Raw genomic sequence first — 22,411 nt, forward strand, 5'->3', positions numbered from 1 at the left:
CGGCTCACTCGGTTGCCTAGGTAATCAATATCACTCCGCTGCTGCTGTAGACAAGGCTTATGATTACAGGGAACAAATTATAACTAATGCAATGTGATGAAAAGGTAAGTTTGATTTCTAACATTATTCTCTCAACGGACATATACATCGATAGTCTAGTGTTATAATTGATTTGCGTTTGGTGCACTGTGGAGTGGGTAAAACGGTTTTTAATGGCTGGCTAACATATACCATTGACTCGCGCTAGCCTAGCATCGGCTAACTATCCAAATATAAGGACTGGATAATTTTTTTTTTTAAATGTCTCCACTGATGAATAACAACCAGGCTGACTTAAAAATGAGGTCCGATGTCAAAAATCCCGAACCACCCCTTTAAGGACTCAAATACAGGACTGACATCTGTATTTTGCTGGACATGGCCATAGACTGGCGTGAACAAAAAAAAAAAATGTTGCATGACTGTCTGTGCAGTCCCACAAAAAAAATTTAAAAAAATAATAATAATAATTTCATCAGAATTTCTGTCCATCTAAAAAGTAACAAGTACAGATTAATTCCCAGACAAAGTGGAAAATACAGTCCAGTCTGTGACTCAAGTTTGCTTGTAACCGAGCTAATGGGGGAACTGCATATTTCTATAAGGCGGAACTGTTATTTTTTGTCTTTGTTTTATTGGAGTATTTTTGTTGATCAGTGTTTCAGAGCAATGAGACATGTGGGACATTCAAAAAAGTGCATGTGGGAAGTTTGAGTATGTCTGTGTGTGTGTGTGTGTGTGTGTGTGTGTGTGTGTGTGTGTGTGTGTGTGTGTGTGTGTGTGTGTTGGGATATGTGGTTTACACGGACAACACGCCGGACATTTCACCTGGGCTCCCCGGACCTAAGGGTAATACGGGGACTATGCCAAGGTCCTCATAAATCAAAGAGTGTAACTGCATTTGTTAGTGTCTGAACAACATAAATTCTCTTTTTCTTTGAAAGTCCTTATTTACCACTTGACCTGATTTTGAGTGTATGCCAGTGTATAGAACAGCGACCCCACAGCTGGGTTTTATATTGCAGTTTCATACACATTTCTGATACACACGGTGCATTTTGGCGGGCCGTCTTGTGATTGGCTGGTTTGCGCACGTGGGCGGTAACAAACAGAAGTCGACGGGAAGCTCCGCCCACAGCACATGGCCCAGCTGTCGCTAATTAAATACCTAATGGACCACACCTCGGAAGTGTCAGCTCGACGTCGTTGGGTTTACTGGATTAAATACATACAGGTAATAATTATATTTATACATATAGTTGCATTTTTGCATGAAGTGTTTCCTATTTGCAAGAAATTGTAACTTGTAACTTACAATTACTGTAAAATGCTATATATTTACCACAATATTAGCTGAGCTAGCTTGAGTGGCTATCAACATGTCCTGCTCATTAAGCCTCGGGCTAAAGAGGTGGAGGACATCAGGTAGAGATGAGGACAGAAGTAACATTGCGAGCAGGTCAAATTTGGTAGTTTTGTTTTTAAAATGAAAGCTAGCTAGGTTAAGTTGAGCTGTGGCTACCGCATGGCTTAATGAGCAGGGCGAAGCTAGTTAAAGCCTTAACTTTTACTACAGACATTGTGTTTGTTTTATAGAATTAAATATTTTCTTAGTAGCCCAACATTATTTTGTTTAAATATGAAGTTGCAGTGACACAGGAAGGCTGTGATATCATTAATATGAGTACTTTCAGGCCATTAAATAAATGTAATGTGTTTATGATGTTCTGTTAGTGTACTAAACCTGTAAGATAAATTAATTGGTACCATAACCAACCACAATGATCAATATACAAAACATGCTGTGTGTAGAGTGTTATTTAAAAAAAAAAAAAGTTAAAAACAGTGTTTTTATATTCTTGACTTTATTTAACTAACTTTGTGAAATTGTTAGTTCTCATATAAGAAATGCTTTAACCATAGAACATTTCACATACCAAAACACTGTACATTTTCCATCAAGCTTCAGGTGGAACATGATTTTTATAGCTTTTGTTAGCACCACCTAACCAGCACACCATAGATGATACTGACCATTACAGAATGTAAGAACAAAAACAATGAAGTCATCAAATGCTGTGTTCATCAGAGTGTAGTTTTCATAATCCACGGTCTACAATATATATATATATATATATTTTTTTTTTATACAGGGCCTTGATGATGAAATGTCTCCAAAGATGTGTTGTACCACAAATCCCCCATCCACAACTGATGATACTGAAGAGGTATGTCCTCACAAAAGATAGATTTTTATTAATGTCTTGCACTTGATTGTTAATATCAGAAAAGTTGTCAGTGAGTTTTAAAGCAAGGTTTTCCTCTGTCTTTCTGTCAACACTAGAATGGTTTCTTTTTTTATTCAGATGTCAAATGTCCTCTCTAGTGTCACGCTCCCAGGACTTTCTCTTTATTGTCCTTTGTCTCTGTTTGATCTTCTACAGCTGACCACTGAGAGCAAGTGCACCCATACAGCCGTCAGCCACCCGAATCAGACTAGTCCAGAGCTCGGCCCACTCACCAAGGTTGGAGAGGTAAATTAAATTTGATGTACAACTTATTTGTGGCAAAATGTTAAATATGCCAACCTATTTCAATATATGTGTGTGTGTGTGTGTGTGTAGTCACCTGAGTAGAACATGCTTTATGTGGACAGTCGCCTGAGTAGAACATGCTTTATGTGGACAATGGAATGGAAGGACAGTCAGTATAATATCTGAGTGTATGTGTGTGTGTGTGTGTGTGTAGTCACCTGAGTAGAACATGCTTTATGTGGACAGTCGCCTGAGTAGAACATGCTTTATGTGGACAATGGAATGGAAGGACAGTCAGTATAATATCTGAGTGTATGTGTGTGTGTGTGTGTGTGTGTGTAGTCACCTGAGTAGAACATGCTTTATGTGGACAGGCGCCTGAGTAGAACATGCTTTATGTGGACAATGGAATGGAAGGACAGTCAGTATAATATCTGAGTGTATGTGTGTGTAGTCGCCTGAGTAGAACATGCTTTATGTGGACAATGGAATGGAAGGACATTGTCTAAACATGCTTTTTCAAGCTTCAGTCAGTATAATATCTGAGTGTATGTGTATCAAACACTGAACCCCACCCAAACATGACTTGGGAGGTCCATACAGTTTAGAGGGTCCCGTCCCCAGAGGCATCACTTTGGTTTTTAAGAACACTTGGACTGCCTGCATTGGATCTGTATGTTGGTTTAATGTGAATGCTAAGTTGTTTGGTTACATGTAATGGAAAGGCACCCATTCAACAGCACTGACGAAAATTCATGACAAGATGTCATTTAAAAGAATCATAGCAAATCTAAGAACTATAAAAGGACTAACACCTCACTCCATGTAAAAGCTTAGTCAATTATTCTAGAAGTGCAATCATTCTACGAAGTTGGCTGACAATAGATAAACAACAAAGTAATCAAATGCTGTATTCATCAGTGTAGTTTTCATAGTCTACAGACTGTAGTCATGTGGCCTGTTCAGTGACTAAAGAACCGTTTCAGAGACTACATGTTTTCCACAAAACACTCACTGAAATACAGCCATGATATCTTTTCACTGAATGCTACACAGGGAACATCTTGTCTTCAAGATATTTATTATAATTGATCTTTTTTTGTTGTTTATTCTTTTTTACAGGGCCTTGATGATGAAATGTCTCCAAAGATGTGTTGTACCACAAATCCCCCATCCACAACTGATGATACTGAAGAGGTATGTCCTCACAAAAGATAGATTTTTATTAATGTCTTGCACTTGATTGTTAATATCAAAGAAGTTGTCAGTGAGTTTTAAAGCAAGGTTTTCCTGTGTCTTTCTGTCAACACTAGAATGGTTTTTATTTTTTTATTCAGATGTCAAATGTCCTCTCTAGTGTCACGTTCCCAGGACTTTCTCTTTATTGTCCTTTGTCTCTGTTTCATCTTCTACAGCTGACCAATGAGAGCAAGTGCAGCCATACAGCCGTCAGCCACCCGAATCAGACTAGTCCAGAGCTCGGCCCACTCACCAAGGTTGGAGAGGTAAATTAAATCTCATGTACAACTTATTTGTGGCAAAATGTTAAATCTGCCAACCTATTTCAATATATGTGTGTGTGTGTGTGTAGTCACCTGAGTAGAACATGCTTTATGTGGACAATGGAATGGAAGGACATTGTCTAAACATGCTTTTTCAAGCTTCAGTCAGTATAATATCTGAGTGTGTGTATCTAACACTGAACCCCACCCAAACATGACTTGGGAGGTCCATACAGTTTAGAGGGTCCCGTCCCCAGAGGCATCACTTTGGTTTTTAAGACTGCCTGCATTGGATCTGTATGTTGGTTTAATGTGAATGCTAAGTTGTTTGGTTACATGTAATGGATAGGCACCCTATTAGTTATACTGGGCTACATGAAGTCAGCTCCAGGCACTGAGGCTAACCACAAATTCTCCATCTACAATTAAAAAATATGAAGAAGGTATATCTTCATATAGGATATGCTTTAAATAAGCTGCATTCAAACATTCAAAGGAAAAAACAAAAACTCAGATAATATCTACAAGGGCTAATTTCTGCACAAACCTTCAATTTCAATCTCATCCAGTGACTTCCCCTGCATGCTGGAAAGGTTTCCTTTCTCCATTGACAAAAGGAGTTTGGAAATCTTAGCCAGTTGTGTTGTGGGAACTGGTAATCTGTAGAAGTCGCGGTGAACACAAATGTGTTCATCAGTGTAGTTTTCATAGTCCACGGTCTACAATATTTTTTGTTTGTTTTTTCCTTTTTACAGGGCCTTGATGATGAAATGTCTCCAAAGATGTGTTGTACCACAAATCCCCCTTCCACAACTGATGATACTGAAGAGGTATGTCCTCACAAAAGATAGATTTTTATTAATATCTTGCACTTGATTGTTAATATCAGAAAAGTTGTCAGTGAGTTTTAAAGCAAGGTTTTCCTCTGTCTTTCTGTCAACACTAGAATGGTTTCTTTTTTTATTCAGATGTCAAATGTCCTCTCTAGTATCACGCTCCCAGGACTTTCTCTTTATTGTCCTTTGTCTCTGTTTGATCTTCTACAGCTGACCACTGAGAGCAAGTGCACCCATACAGCCGTCAGCCACCCGAATCAGACTAGTCCAGAGCTCGGCCCACTCACCAAGGTTGGAGAGGTAAATTAAATTTGATGTACAACTTATTTGTGGCAAAATGTTAAATCTGTCAACCTATTTCAATATATGTGTATGTGTGTGTGTGTGTAGTCACCTGAGTAGAACATGCTTTATGTGGACAGTCGCCTGAGTAGAACATGCTTTATGTGGACAATGGAATGGAAGGACAGTCAGTATAATATCTGAGTGTATGTGTGTGTGTGTGTAGTCACCTGAGTAGAACATGCTTTATGTGGACAATGGAATGGAAGGACAGTCAGTATAATATCTGAGTGTATGTGTATCTAACACTGAACCCCACCCAAATATGACTTGGGAGGTCCATACAGTTTAGAGGGTCCCGTCCCCAGAGGCGTCACTTTGGTTTTTAAGAACACTTGGACTGCCTGCATTGGATCTGTATGTTGGTTAAATGTGAATTCTAAGATGTTTGGTTACATGTAATGGATAGGCACCCTATTAGTTATACTGGGCTACAAGAAGTCAGCTCCTGGCACTGAGGCTAACTACATATTCCCCATCTACAATTTAAAAATATGAAGAAGGTATATCTTCATATAGGATATGCTTTAAATAAGCTGCATATAAATAAGATACGCTATAAATAACAAAATGCAATAAAAGGGTAATCATATGTATGAGGTAAATTAAATGTCACATTGGTATTGGATTTAAAATGATTGGATATCGACATGTAAATATGAAATATCTTTCTGTCCAAACTATGTGGCGTAAATATAAAATATCTTTGTCCAAACTATGTGGCATAAATAAATACTACAATTAAATTTTTCGCCAACAGTGTCAAAAACACCGCCTTGTGTGCGCAACAGTATCCTCCTTGGACAAGTGTGTTCGTTGTGTGGGACCCGTATCTTCCTTCAAGTGGCTTGGCTATCGATGCACAGGTTAGATATTTAGTGAATTAGTATAGAGTGTAATGTGTTGTGCTCTAACCACTTAAATAGACCTGCAGTGTTAACATTATTTTACTCAAATGTGTTCCAGTTTGTTCAGGGGTCTGGCATAAATCCTGCCTCAAGCAAATTAAAAGAGATGACTTTAACAGCACAGCACAGGTGAGTATCTACTAAGTGAGTGTTGAACTTGAACTGGCTATAAGATTCAATCACCATGTCAAATAATTTGCTTTCTCACCAATTCAGGCGCAGCAGTCTCCTAAGGCTTCTGAGGATGAACTGCTGTCAGATCAGGACAAAATTCCACATCCAGAATTGGACCAAATATCATCTGATGATGCTGAGGACATGTCTGACAAGGAATACATACCTGATTCAGAGTCAGAATATGCTTTGTCACTACTTGCCAGTAGAAGAACTGAATGTGGCATTTGTGCCATAAATGTCTTCCTGTTTGCAAGACCAACGTCAATGAGCCACTACAGAGGACATGATTGTTTGCATGTTCATGCAAGCCAGTGTGGAGCAAAGCACCCTGAGTACCTTAGGTCAACGCAACTCAGGAAACATGTTGCCACACTCTCACAAGTCCTTAATTTAAAACACAATGAACTTGATCAGGTTGCAGATTTCCTGGGTCACGACATCCGTGTTCACCGCGACTTCTACAGATTACCAGTTCCCACAACACAACTGGCTAAGATTTCCAAACTCCTTTTGTCAATGGAGAAAGGAAACCTTTCCAGCATGCAGGGGAAGTCACTGGATGAGATTGAAATTGAAGGTTTGTACAGAAATTAGCCCTTGTAGATATTATCTGAGTTTTTGTTTTTTCCTTTGAATGTTAATTTATAATCATCTAGACTTGGCGTAGTCAGCATCCCTTTCCAAGAAAAAAAAAAATCACCTTTCATGTCCAAGTATGAGTCGAGGACTACTATTCAGAAATATAAACTTAAGTCTACAGTATGGCTGGACAGTAATTCAAAATTATGTTTGTGTAGGTGCAGTCGAATTACTTTAAATATGAACCTAATATCAGATTGTGTAATCATTTATCTTATGTGCTCATGGACCACATTAAACATAAACGCAGGTATAATAGCTCAAAACTACTCAAGTAAAAATAGTTACTTTGCAAAAAGTGGCAAGTACAAAACCAAGTACTATCTTTTCCTTATTTGATGTGGCTATTTCAACCACAGATTTTTATGTCCAGCTATTTATGAGAGTTTTACCAGAGCTGTAAACTATTTGAGTAAATGTAATTAGTAACAGTACAACTACAAAGTAGCCAAAAAGTTATGCAATTACAAATTACATTTTGCATGGCACCTAACTTTTTCTGCAGCAGTTTGTTTTTGCTATAAAGAAGTGATATTTCCATCTAAGTGGCATTGACTGAACTATATCTTGTGCGTTTTGCCCTTACTCACCCAAACTTGTCAACAAGTCTACTTTACATGAATGCGAGTGCATTAGTAGGTGCTAAATCGCAGACGTTTGATTTAGATGAAGTCAGGACTGCAGCCAGTGATGAGTCCAAAACCAGCACATCCAGTGCAAGTAGACTTTGACTATTTAATTTGACTTAACATAATTTTTTTTTATCCACCATATTGACAAGGCCTTTTTGAAGGATATTGGTTTACGTGTGGCCTTTTTGTGCACTTGAGCTTAACTGAGACTTGAGAGTTTGTAGACGTTTAAATAGATAGTTCACCCAAAAATGAAAATTGTCATAATTTACTCACCCTCAGGTTGTTCCAAACTTGTCTTTGTTCTGCTGTACTAGTCAATGGCTGGCAAGATCTGCTTGGTTAAAAATATATAAAATATCTATCTATGTGTACAGCAGAACAAAGAAATACAGGTTTGGAACAACTTGAGGTTGACTACATGAAGACAGAATTTTCATTTTTGGGTGAACAATCCCTTTAAGAGGCTGTTGTGTCGACCCTGATTTATTAGACTATTGAGGTGTTCAGTTTTATTTAGATTTTAGAAAATAAACATGACTTCTCATTTTACAAATCAATTGTTTCTTATTTTCACCTGCCTGTCTCAGGTGTCAAGGACTAGTGCATCTTTGAGCCTAGATTTAGTAGAAGTAAAATACTAAAGTATTGTTAATCACTTTTACTCGTATTGGTAACTTGTAATAGAGTAATTTATGCTGCAAGGTATCTGTCTTTTTACTCAAGTATGGTTTTCAAGTACTCTTTACACCTCTGAGTTTTACTAATGCCATTTTCCAGATGAGATTGCGTTAAGTGATGCTGAAGACAGTGGGAGCGAATCTGATGACAGCAACACAGATCTCACCGCATCAGAGCTTGGAACTGTGGAGCCTATGGTTTCTGACTCTACAACCACAGAGCAAGACCATGACATGGGAGACTTTGGTATGTTAACTCAATTCATAGTCACTGCTGATAAAATGTATATTTTCCTGTGACAAAAGTAACTTGTTAAATTGTTTTCAACAGGATCAGTGTCATTTGTGTCGTCCACAGTAAGTGAGAGTGTACCTCCCTCTGAAGGTAAGATTCAGATTCAAGACGTTTATTGTCTATGCACAGAAGAAACACAGTGGTTTATACCCTACAATGAGATTCTTATTTTGCCCAACTCCCTTAAAGGGATACTTCACCATTTTTTCATATTAAACTGTTATTCCCTTAACTAAGATGAGTTGATGCATACCTCTCTCATCTCAGTGCGTGCACTCAATCGCTCTGGCGCGCGGCGACAGTTTGATAGCACTTAGCTTAGCCCAGATCATTCATTAGGGACCAAACAGAAATGAAGCTAGAAGCGACCAAACACCTCCACGTTTTCCCTATTTAAATACAGTTACACGACCAAGTATGGTGACACAAAATAAAACGTGGCGCTTTTCTAAGCGGGTAAAAAGGATAACTGTAGTGTATGGCGGAATAGCACTGGGAGCACTTCGTCTAGGTGTAAAAAGCAGAGCCGGACAGTAACGGAGTACATTTACTTGAGTACAGTACTTAAGTACAATTTTGAGGGATCTGTACTTTACTCGAGTATCATTTTTGGGGAGTACTTATGACTTTACTCAAGTACATTTGAGAGGCAAATATTGTACTCTTTACTCCACTACATTTCTATCCATAACCGTGAGTACCCGTTACTTCTAAAAAAGAAAAAGAAAAATCTCGGAAACCCTCAATTTGTTGTTTCCCTCTCAAACGTGATTGGATTGTGCAGGCGCCACTGATTGGGACAGCCTATCAGCAATCACCTTCAGCTTTCCGCCAAAGGTCAACTCCATGGTCAGATTTAGATAAGAGACGAAACCATGGATGAAACAATGGATGAAGACGCAGCAGGTCCGTCCCGGGAATGTGCCAACCCGTGGCCCCACCTCGCCAGACTATTTCAATTTTCTGAACAAGTTAATGATAGTTTTCGCTTCAAGTGTTTGCTGTGTTTACCAATGTAAGCACTGTGGCAGTAGTAATGCAATATTTAGAAAATGTACTCTTGTACTCTTGATACTCAAGTACTTTTAAAAACAAGTACTTCAGTACTTTTACTTAAGTAGACATCTGACTGTAGTACTTTTACTTGTACTTGAGTAAAATTTAGCAAGGTGTATCTGTACTTTTACTCAAGTAATGAAGCTGTGTACTCTGTCCGCCTCTGGTAAAAAGTCACGTTGGTTCTAATGACAGAAGTGAGAGGGAGAGGATTTTTCAAGCGTGACTTTTTACTGCGCCAAGTCGAAGTGCTCTTGAGTCCCAAGTGCTATTCCGCCATACATTATAGTTATCCTTTTTACCCGCTTAGAAAAGTGCCATGTTTTATTTTGTCACCATACTTGGTCATGTAACTACTTGTGTAACTGTTTTTAAATAGGGAAAACGTGGAGGTGTTTGGTCGCTTCTAGCTTCATTTCTGTTTGGTCCCTAATGAATGAACTGGGCTAAGCTAAGTGCTATAAGTGTCGCCGCGCGCCAGAGCGATTAAGTGCACGTACTGAGACGAGAGAGGTATGCATCAACTCGTCTTAGTTAAGGGAATAACATAGTTTAATATGAAAAAACGGTGAAGTATCCCTTTAACATTATTATGCACGTCTTTGTGATGTATTCAACTATCAAAATGCAAGAGTAATCTTAAAGAAAGAGATATAAATGAATAGCCCTAAATTTAACTGTACTGCATTTGTACAAAACATCTTGTCTGCAAGGGAGCATATACACTTACTTTATTATCAGGAAATGTATACTGAATTTGAGGTAAAAGTAAAGTTACCTCCTCCTCTTCACATGTTCTCTTGATTGCCCATGAGTATGTTCTATTAATTCTCTTTTTAGCAAGTTGGTTAAAAGACTAAAAATGAATTGGTCTTGATGACTGAGTCACAACATGCCACAAAATCTGGAAGATTAAGAGGTTAAAAGTAGTATTAAGCTGATTGTTACGTACAGTTTCAATATCAAGACTAAACTTTCAGACCAAGTTCCAACACTATTTAGTTAACCTTATGAAATCAGATTTAAACTGAGAATCAGACCTTAAACCCCATAGTCTTGGTTTCAATTAAAATACGGTGTGTTAAAGTACAATGCCAAAATTACTTAAGACATGTTACTAATTATAGTATTACTTACTGCAATTAATTCAAATAGCAAAAGGTTTGGCCACATAAATAGATGAACAGCAGACATTCTAATAATACTCCATATTGTCCGCACTCTAATGTGGGCTAGTAAAGTTGGTGAAATCACATCGAGTGAGACACCAACTGATACCCAAAGTGAATTAAGAAAAGTAAACTGCAATTTCTTGTCAACTGTGGCATTAACTGACCTCATGTTTTGATGGCTTAAACTGGACAACACATTTAGTGATCTATTCATTTTTGTTTGCCTATCTTCCAGGGAAGTATGCTGATGAGGAACATGGATCCAGAAGAGTGGCAAAGAAAGTGTGGTCTAAGGCTGAGGTCGCTGCAGTAATGCGACACTTCAAAGGTCATATAAGCAGGGGAAAACTGGCCACCAAAACTGAATGCAGTCACTGCAAACTGGTGGAAGACCCCGTGTTGGCACAAAGAACAGTGCAAAATATAAGGGACTTTGTTCGAAATAGAGGAATAGCTGCAAAGAGGCAGTCAGAAAAAGAAAAGATTTAAATACACTGACAATTGTGGTGGTGTTTCTATGTTTGTGTTAAAGGAACACGCCGACCTTTTGGGACTTTAGCTTATTCGCCGTATCCCCCAGAGTTAGACAAGTCCACACACACCCTTCTCATCTCTGTGCATGCCGTAACTCTGTCTGACGCACCCACCGCTAGCCTAGCTTAGCACAAACACTGGAGGTAAACGGCTCCAGCTAGCATACTGCTCCCAATAAGTGACAGAATAACGCCAACATTCTCCTATTTACATTTTGTGATGTGTATAGTCACAGTGTGTATGAATAACAAGGTCACATGATACACAGCCATCTTCTAACCGTATACATACTGGGAACTATATTCTCATAGAATTAACTATATAGAAGACGAAGCACTGCTGGCTGGAGTGATTAGCACAACCCTCTGAGCGAACTCTCTGCTCCTCACCACGGGCTTCTCAGGTCCTGCGAGCAAATCCTTCCGCAGTAGCAGTGCTTCGCCTTCTGAGAATATAGTTCCCAGTATGTATACGGTTAGAAGATGGCTGTGTCTCATGTGACCTTGTTATTTGTACACGCTGTGACTATACACATCACAACATGTAAATAGGAGAATGTTGGCGTTATTGTGTCACTTATTGGGAGCAGTATGCTAGCTGGAGCCATTTACCTCCAGTGTTTGTGCTAAGCTAGGCTAGCGGTGGGTGCGTCAGACAGAGTTACGGCACGCACGGAGATGAGAAGGGGGTGTGTGGACTCATCTAACTCTGGGGGATACGACGAATAAGCTAAAGTCCCAAAAGTCCAAAGTTCCTTTAATGTTTTAAATAGAGGCCGTCACAAAAGCAAACTGTAAAACAGCTTTTATTTTATTTTATATATTTTTTTATTTTTTGTTATGAGCAACCATGGGTCTTTTGAAGTTGGGTAAGAATGACTTATTTTACCTTTTTTGCTCCATTCTCATTGTCATGGCACTGGTGTTGTGTGACAATCTATTGTTTAGCTCTTACAGGCTGTTATCTGGCTGTTAGTCAGTGTCACCAACTAACAATGGTGATGTTAGAGTTGTGCAATAAAATAATAATTCAAGTCCCATTAATGCTTGGTGGTGTCAGGTTAATGTGTATTTATGTTAATGTGTATTTATGTTAATGAGCAAGTGACGTCATTGTCCCTTTAAAGTCCCAATAATGTTTGTTTTGGTCCTTATAAGTCACATATTCTTCAAAAAGAGAACTGTCTCTATAAACCACAATAATTTTAGGGTGGTGTGTATCACGCTCTGAAGGGTGTATCTGAAGTCTAAAGTGTCCTGAATTTTTTCCAAATTTTTTTGAGTGTTTTAATCTAACTCTCATAGCTCTAGGACCTCAGGAAAGGGTAGTCCATCTAAACCACCACCGGGCCTGTTTGGAGAAAAAGTCTGGCTAATCCACATAAACCAGTATGTGTGTGTGTGTGTGTGTGTGTGTGTGTTAGAGTAATGGAGGCGTGTGTGAGTGGATTTCACAACCCTCAGCGCTACGTGGCAGAGGCACAAATGAAGGCCGTTTATCTTGTCTCTCCAGAGCCAGTTATTTTTAATTCCCAGCTTATGGGAGAGATAATAAGACATGTTCAATTTATGTCAACTGACAGAGAGCTTCCCCTGTTAACAGACATGCCTCCAAAATATTGCCTGGAAACCTAGAGGCACGCTCTACACCTGCACACGCTCGATTTATTCTGCATCAGCCACCCCAACATGCATGTGTATGATTAGTCTCCTGACCCAAAAGCCTGTGGTGCATGAACTCCTCCAGTTCCTTATTCTCAGCAGAGCTCAGTTCCACCTGTCAGAGGCGCAAATGAAGCGATTCATGAATGATGAGGTTTGGGCAGACATCAGATAGGATTTTTATGAGGGGGAGTGCATGTAGAGGAACAAACGAAAGATAACAAACATAGGATACATGATAGTGAACTGTGGGGTGTCGCCATCGCTAACGTGGAGGAGCCAGAGATCTTAATTCGGGCACAATGAATTGCAACCCTATAGTTTGGTAAGTAGATGTGAGAGATATTATTGCCTTGTCTTTCTCTTTTTGCTGCTGATCTTGGCCGTTGCTTGAGGGTCAGGACATGACCCCTGACAGTGACCATTTTTACAGGTTTCATCATGAAAATGTTATTTAAATATGTGTTAATATTTTGTCATGTTAAATTAATTCATCTTAACCTTTACCATTACATTTTAGCCAACAGAAAAAGCATTTTAGTTAATGATAAATAAATAAAAGTTTGGGGTCAGTAAAATTAATAAACGTCTGTAACCCTAGTTCCCTGAAGAGGGAACAAGACGCTGCGTTGAAACGCTGTGGGAATGCCTCTGCATGATTGCGTCATGAAGCACGTATAAAACCAGTCCAATGGCGTGACGGAACGTCATGTGACGTCATCAACCAGGAAACTATAAAGCAAACCTGAAAGTTTTGCGTCAGCTTCTAATAGGCTGAAGCAAGTCGATCACGGGCATGCCGGGAGTATGGCAGGGTGACGCAGCGTCTCGTTCCCTCTTCAGGGAACTAGGGTTACATACGTAACCGAGACGTTCCCTTTCAAGGGAACTCGAGCTGTGTCAAAACGCTGTGGGAATGCTAATACCCATGCCGGTGATAATGGTAATAATACCGGTAATAAACCGGTAATAATGCTTCCATAAGAGCAAGTGTTTGTCTGTGTGAAATCAATGCGCACATCAAGGCGAAAGCACCTGCGCCCCTGGATTGGTGCAGCCATACTCCTAGAGCCAAAGGTGAAGGCTGACTGGCCGACTCATAAGCAAGTGAGATGGACTCGACCACCCACTTGCTCATCCTCTGCTTAGATGCCGGGCACCCCTTTGTGGGTACCCTAAAGCAAATGAACAGTATTCAGACTTTATCCACAGTTCTGTAGACGTAAGCATCTAAGGCCCTAACTGGGCAGAGCAGATACATTTTCTCTAGGTCTGACGTCCGGAGGAGGACAGAAGGGCTGCAGTACTCTAGGTCTTACAGTATTAGTAGGAACCTTAGGAACGTAACCTGGTCTTAGGGTGCAGAAAAACCCTTTACCATACCAGGAGCAAATTCCATGCACGAGGGAGATACCGAAAGTGTCTGAATGTCTCAAATTCTCTTGAGAGACGAAATTGCGAGGATAAAGACAATATTTAGAGAGACATTCTCAGAAACGTCCTAAATGGGCTCTATGGAGCTAGGGAGAGGCCTTCTATACAACAGCCAAGTCCCATGTTGGCACCCTTGTGCGAACTGCTGGCCTCAGCCTCAAAGTCAAGTCAAGTCAAGTATATTTGTATAGTGCTTTTCACAATACAGATTGAATCAAAGCAGCTTCACAGTATTAAATTAAAATAATACAACAAAGTTTGTTTCAAGAGGAATTTATTGATTGATAAAATAAAATTAAATATCCCCAAAATATCCCCAAAATATTCCAAAGTGCCACAAAGGAAACAAGTTATTAGTGGGTGTCTCCCCAAAGATACTCCACTCCAAGGGGTGTGGTAAGCAGCGAGTGCCACCACGTACACCTTCAGTGTGAAGGGAGATAACCCTGCGGAGAAGCGTTCCTGACGGAACTCAAGCACTGCACCCATGGGCAGTTAACCAGGTCCAACTGGTGCTCTCCACACCAGGAAGTGAAAAGTCTCCACTTCAAGGCATACAGTTTCCTTGTGGATGGAGCTCTGGAGTGGAGAATGGTCTCAACAACCTCGGTTGAGAGACCAGAACTTATGAGCTGGGCCCCCTCAGAGGCCAAGCCTACAGTTTCCACAGTTCTGGGCGGGGGTGAAGGATCAACCCACTTGCCTGAAAGAGTAGGTCCCTCCTGATCGGAATCTCCAGAGGAGAGCCGTCGAGGAGAGACACTAGGTTACTCGGGCCGGCCAGAACGGGGCTACTAGCAGTAGACTGACCCCATCCTGGCGAACCCTTTCCAGAGCTCCTGGGAGCAGAACAATCTGGGGAAATGCGTACAGACGTGACCTCGGCCACGTCTGCACCATAGCGTCCAGAGGGGCTGGATGGCTGAGTGAGAACCACAGTGGACAATGTGTGGTCTCTTGGGATGCGAACAGGTCAGCCTCGGCTTGACCGAAGTTCTCCCAAAGTAGACCCACTACCTCGGGGTGGGGTCTCCACTCCCCAGTCCTCAGCCCCTGCCTCGAAAGGATGTCTATCCCCTGATTTAAGTACCCTGGGATATATATCGCTCTCAACGAAAGTAGCTTCCCCTGGGCCCACAGGAGGATCTGGTGAGCCAGCTTGTATAAGGGGCGCGATCACAGACCCTCCTGATGGTCCAGAACAGAACAGTATCTAAAATCAGATGAAACCCCCGGATGAAAAATCCTTCTGGCTGATTATCCATATTTGAATACAAAAAAATCATAGCTTGCAAGCACACATTTTAGTTGCGATAATAGGAAAAAGAGAGAAAGGGGAAATCCTTATTGAGCTGTTTCATCAACTTTATAAATATATTGCGGACCTATAATATACGCCGAGCCGTAGATTCTTTATGTTGACCCATAATCTATGTGCTGTCTCAGCAATTAAGCGTGAGATCCAAGCTAGTTAAGACTCAACAGGGGCGGAGCTAAAACTTCAGATAGTGCGTGTGTTTTTCTACACATAGGGACAAATTTTATGAATGAAACTGTCAGCCTACACCGACGTGTATGCACCGCCCCCAAACAAACACTTTAACCGTGTGTTTACCCGTTCGTAATCTAGTGAGGGCAGGGAGGGACACGATTCAAAAGGCTGTTTGCTTCACATGAAGTGGAGAGTCTGTTTAAAATTACCTCGGGGTGGAAGTAACCGCAAAGCGTGCTTCCGACTAGGGCTGAAATGATTAGTCGACAATAAAAAATTGTCGACAAAATATCTTGTTGTCGAGTAGTCGTTTGATCTCACGTGACCTAATGTAAGGGCCTGCAATATCGCGATTTGACCGCTACGAGGCTGTAGCGCTAGAGTGTAATGCAGTCGTTACAAATGCTATTGCGGTAGAAGAAAACACAGCGCGAAAAATGACGGAGTGCAAACGAATCCGAACTAGCAAGGTGTGTGAAAGTTTCACAAAACTTCAAACCAAGAATGCTGTCGTATGCAATACATGCAAGGCGGAACTTGCTTTTCACGGGAGTATGCTTGTTAACACTAGAACGGCCATGGCGGTCATTTTGACCGTTTTGAATTTTATATCTGCAATAACTTTGTTGAAAAAATAAATACAATCCTGCTGGTACCTGACTTTTCCTAAAAGTGTCTGTATTTTCATTTAAAATGTTTTTCATATAAATTACACATAAGGCAAAAAAACAAATGAACATATTTACCTATTTCGGCCATAGACGGTCATATTGATCGCACGGAATTTCGCGGTATTATTATGGCTATACCAATATACACAACAATAAAATGTGGTTAAAAATACACTAAACATATTCAACAACAAATCATTTAAATGTAATGATATTCAGAACAGAACAAGAATGAAAAAATAACTATAAACAAGCCAAAATGAAATACTTTATAAGCGAAAGTGAAAGTAAGCGGCGTTAGGCTCACGTAATTCTCTAATTAGAATCAAAATGTTTCAACATTTGCGATGTATTTGGATGGTAAACTATTTCTTTATTATAGGCTTTGTACTTCACTCACATTCCAATATCGACGGAAAAAATCATCCTCTTCACATGCGCAAAATGGTACGAATTGTAGGCTAGCCTACTAGGCTACAAACAGAGCAGTGGAATTTTTATGTTAGGTTGACTATTTTATTATTATATTTTATTGTGGCTATAATGAACAGGCTGCAATGTCAAGATTGCAATACTGGAATATGGTTGGGGTGTGTGTGTGTGTGTGTGTGTGTGTGTGTGTGTGTCGGCGGGCGCGACGCGATCGAACTGTGTAAACAAATATGGGCTACTCCGTCATTTTGTTCAGGACATCTACGGATATTATTTATTTATAAATGTATAATTAAACTTGTTTAAATGTACAGTTTGGTGTTGTTTTGTTTTTTAAAGACATATTAATACAATAAATGCATTAATCTCTCAATTGGGTATTTATCATTAAAGATATAGAGTTTGGAATATAGCGGTCAAGATGACCGCTTGCGGCAGTTCTAGTAGTTATGGAATTCTGGCACTTCTAGTGTTAAAGCACTTAAATACCCCTTTTCCACCAAGGCAGAACTGGTGCTGGTTCGGAGCCAGAGCCTAGTTTCAAATCGGTTCTTTGTTTTTCCACCGCCAAAGCACCAGCTCCGAACCAGTAAAACTGGTTCTTAAGTAGCACCAAATCATTGCAGGGTCTAGAACGGAGCCAAGAAAGAACCGCTTGCGTCAGAGGCTGGGGGCGGGGTTACCGTGGCCAACAAGACTGAAGAGAAACTTGTGACCGCCATTTTTAAATAGCAGCTAGTCGAGCTAATAGCAGCTCGATTATAATATCCGTCTATGTAAGTTACGGCGAGCTGCACGAACGCGTTGGATTCGCCGTGTTTGGATGCCGATTTATTTTCGCAAACCCATGAGCATCCATAGTAACGCAACGTCTATTATTGTTGATGCCTTGTTCGAGATGCATCGGAGCAGCGTGGACCGATCAGAGCTGCGGGAGTGTTTGGAGTAGGGATGGGGAAATGAAGCCTCATGAATCACTGAGGCTTTCCCCTGACTGTTCCGGGAAAAGATTCAAAGCTTCGAGAGTGTCGAGAACAGCGCCGAGAGCAGCGCCATCTGGTGGTTATTTAAAATAAAGCAGCCAGAAGCCTGTGTTAGAAGCTCTGGCAGATGAAGCAACCACAACACACTCCATAGTTTCAATGTTATGTGTACAAATAAAAACCTTTCATGTTTGTGTTTGATTTGTTCATTAAATAAATTATTTTACCCATTAAAGTGTGACAATTAAAATATAAAATGAGCTTATATGATTCAATAAGATCTAATGTAGGCTCTCTCTCTATATATATTCTCTCTCTCTCTCTCTCTCTCTCTCTCTCTCTCTCTCTCTCTCTCTCTCTCTCTCTCTCTCTCTCTCTCTCTCTACACACACACACAATGAATAAGGACATTGTCTGATAGGATCATCTGTTATTAAATGTGCTTATGACACTTGTTACTGATAGTGCTTAATCAACTGTAGGAATGACAGAAGGTTGATAAAGTTTTTAATTATTTTTATATTTTTGGATGTTGCCATTGCTCTAAATACAAACCCTCCACCAAACACCAACACCCCTCTCCCCTAATCCCACCCTAAACCCCAATACCAACACCAAATTACCTAAAATCACCAAAAAGTGCAAAGATTTTACAAAAACAAAAAGACACAACAACAAAAAATAATAGCCTAAGTAGCGAAAAATTTATTTTGCTTATTTAAATGTAATATATTGTTTAACTTTCAAAGTAGGCTACAACACATCAACCAGACTGAGGCAACGACTCGTTAAATACGATCTGGAGTTCGAGCCTTCTGACACCCAAAGCGAAACGCGCACGTGACTGGAGAGAAAGTGAGGCTTCGTTTGTCATCGATCACGTGACTCTAGTAAAACAATACACACTCCGATACGGGGCTTCACTAGAAATTGTTTCGCTTGTGTGATACGCGCATCGAAGCTTCAGTGTCATATGTAACATCACTAGTTTGGAGATCATACGACTCCTTGTGCTTTTTGATCGCTTTGATTTCATGTGCTGATCGTTCTGCGAGAAGCCGATGCATCTCGAACAAGTCTGGTGTGTTTGTGTTTGGCGCTGCCGTACTAGCGTTGCTGGGCAACGTGATACGTATGCAGTGACGTAAGATATAGCTCTGTTGTGGCTCTCTGGCCGGTGGAAACGCAAACCGGTTCTTAGTAAGCTCGTCAGTCGAACCAACTCCGAACTGGCAATAGCTCTAGCTCTGAACCAGCACCCGGTTCTTGTTGGTGGAAAAGGGGTAAAAGAGGAAACAAGAGGAGCCGGTGAGAGGTGAATGTTCTCCAGCTGGAGCTAAATAACAGTAAATCTCTTTATTAGAGAATGCAATACTACTAATAATAGCAATAATATTAACAATAATAATATAATTACAGTAATGTGATGATTTATTTTTTCATAGAATAAAGCTTGATCGAGCTTAGGAGTCAGGGCTGTTTTTATTATTGTAACACTATTAGGTATTACGGTCTTATCACTTGCCTGTATTTTTCATTCCATATTCATGAAGACTTACAAAAGGAGATGTTATGAAGAATATCATGTCAGTTACTTTTTCATACTATAAATTAAAAGGTGAATGAGAATGTCTCTGTCAGATCAATTGTCGTGAAATTTTTATTTTATTTTATTCTTATAATAATTGTTTGCAGATTAAGTTTGTCTGTAATGCAGCTGATTAATTTTTGTTTATTTTTTTCTATTGAAAGAGAACAGAATATTTAAACAATGCTTAGAGAGCATTTGTGTCTGATTTGAGTTGGACAGAAATCTGAAAACTTAAAGAGAATGACCTGTTTAGTTGGCTCAAAGTTAACAACCATTTCAAAAGCTGAAGTGATTTTCTTTTTTATATATTATAGTTAACTCACTGTTTTAACTAATTGAAAAAGCTGAATAATTGTTCCAAACTTACTGATTAGTCTGCGAAATAATCGATGATTAGTCAATTAATCGTTATAATAATCGTTAGATTAATCGATTATCAAAATAATCGTTTGTTGCAGTCCTACTTCCGACCCCGAGATGAGACACTTGACCTGGCAGGTGAAGGCAGAGAAAGGTTGAAGCCCGTCTTTAACCCCTCTGCCAGATACATTTGCGAACGCCACGACTCGAGCCGCCGCTCTGCCTCAGCAGAAGCGGGACGCGAGCCGCAAGCCGCCGCTCTGCCTCAGCAGAAGCGGGACGCGAGCCGCAAGCCGAGTCGCCCTCTTCAAAGAGCGATCGGCGGGAGCACAGCATTCTCAACTGTCTCACAACAATGCTCATATCCAGCCCCCTCGAGGGCTGACTGAGCGTGCTGCGCTCCCAAACGAACAACACACAATACATGTGTATACGCACCCGTGATGTAGATTGGGTAGGGATGAACACACTATTTAAATGTTTTTTTATATATTTATATATATATATATATATATATATATATATATATATATATATATATATTTATGGGTGAAAACTCATGCCTAGCAAATTCTAAGACGGACAAAAAACACCAGGGACATAGTATCACATAGAGCGCTTGCTGAAGACACAGAAGCTGATGCTGTTTGGTTCAGGTGTGCTTTAATAGTTTCCTGGTCGATGATGTCACATTTTTTAAATATTCAAATAGAAAATAATTATTTGAAATTTTAATAATATTTCACAATATTACTGGTTATAAAAAATGTAAAAAACTAATTTAACATGATTAGCAAACAGGATTGCCATAGCCAGATTCTTCTCAAATTCATTGAGGATAGCATTGTGGGTTACCAAACTTTTTTTTTCTCTGGGCCAAACAAGAGCTATTGAAACTTTATCACTGACTGTATGGCAAAGATAAGGCCTCACCAGCACCAAACCATCCTTCGTCACCTTATTGCTCACACAGAAGGGATCTTTACTCAAGAAAATGCAGAGACAAAGCAATAACTGAAGAGTAAGCAATCATGTTCACTCAAAAAAATATTTAGGCCTAATAAATAAGATTTATGTAATTTGATTGCATATAAATTTTCCATCCATTTGGATTACATATTTTTTACGTAAACATATTAATAAACTTAATGCAATAAATATTTGTAAGTCCTATATAAATGAAACAAGAATGAGATTTATGTAAAATTATCAATAAATCCAATTTATTTAAAATGAATAAGAAACGGGTTTATGTATTATTATATAATAAACCTAATTTACTTAAAATGCATCACTTTAAGTAATTTTTATTAATAAACCCAATGTATTTTAAAATCATATTTATAAATTTGTATTTATTAATCACAATTTCCCCTCCCCAATCACGATATACAACACAAAAATAACGGCCAGACCACCTCATTTCACATTTTTTCTCCTCATTTTTATTTTAGGAATAACAAGCTCAAAAGGCAGCAAAAAGATGAGATAGCAAGACATAACCCATGCTCACATACACTGTGATGTGTGCAACCTCAAAAAAAAAAAAACAAAAAAAAAAAATTCCTTCATGTTTACATGCACATTAAGGTTAAATGCACTTATTTCAATGTTTTTTTTGTTGCCACAATCAACCTCATTGAACCACCACACTTTTTACCCACGTTTACAAGTTAGGAGTACAGGTGTATAAAAGGTTCGACAGCGGGGAAAAAGAGAAAAATCTAGAACAAAGAATCTGTTCAACTTTTACAAGTAGACAAAACAAGTTTTGTTTAAGTTTAAAAGTCATTCAAACGAGTAGAAAAAGTGCAACAAGTCAAGAGGAAAATATCAGCAAATCTGTCAATCACTGAAGCGTCTTAATTTCCGTCCCTGAACTTTTGGTGACAGCCTGGTTGTATCCAGTTCCATCAGGATTTTCTGAAATGCGTCAAATGTGCAATCGAGGTCCATTGGATAGTTTAAGTTAAGGGCATAAATTAGTCCAAAAAGCATCACACATCGAAGTGTGACACTTGGCAGGCTTTGCAGAACTTCAAGAACAACACCCACATCTGAAAGTTCTTCTCCAGGACCAGCACCCTCCACTCGAATGACATTGATGCCCATTGTTGTCTGTGCAATGAGACTCCGCCTCTCCACTTTCAGTCCTGGAGGATAAACAAAGAGAATGTGAGTCGTGTCCCAATGCGAGTCAAAATGTAATATTCAGATAATATTCGGCTTTTGTGAACTCTACTACCCTAAGGAGAAGAAATTCCTGATGCAACTGGACACAACTAGAAATGATGTTCCAGTGATTGTGAACAAGTGTCTTGATTTGCTGAAAAAAACATCAAAGTGGTTAAATAAGTTGAAGGGTTAGTTCACCCAAATCAATCTAGTCATGATTTATCCTCCCTTATGTTGTTCAAAACCTTCATGAGTTTCTTTCTTCT

At 39.5% G+C, this 22,411-nt stretch overlaps 1 protein-coding gene across 1 annotated transcript; it reads left to right on the forward strand.

The window, feature by feature from the left end:
- Positions 1 to 2,219: 2,219 nt before the first annotated feature.
- On the forward strand, positions 2,220 to 12,702 carry LOC309492915 (uncharacterized protein; the record flags this gene model as incomplete). The annotated part of the gene is made up of 11 exons (XM_082161955.1): positions 2,220 to 2,267; positions 2,484 to 2,573; positions 3,696 to 3,770; positions 3,989 to 4,078; positions 5,122 to 5,211; positions 6,014 to 6,119; positions 6,220 to 6,290; positions 6,378 to 6,915; positions 8,390 to 8,536; positions 8,621 to 8,674; positions 11,048 to 12,702. The coding sequence occupies 11 exons, from the start codon at positions 2,220 to 2,222 to the stop codon at positions 11,299 to 11,301; spliced, it is 1,563 nt and encodes a 520-aa protein (XP_082018081.1). The 3' UTR covers positions 11,302 to 12,702.
- Between the last annotated feature and the right edge of the window lie 9,709 nt (positions 12,703 to 22,411).

The sequence above is a fragment of the Leuciscus leuciscus genome (assembly GCF_965113295.1).
Source record: "Leuciscus leuciscus genome assembly, chromosome: 2".
In the NCBI taxonomy this organism is placed as follows: Eukaryota; Metazoa; Chordata; class Actinopteri; order Cypriniformes; family Leuciscidae; genus Leuciscus; species Leuciscus leuciscus.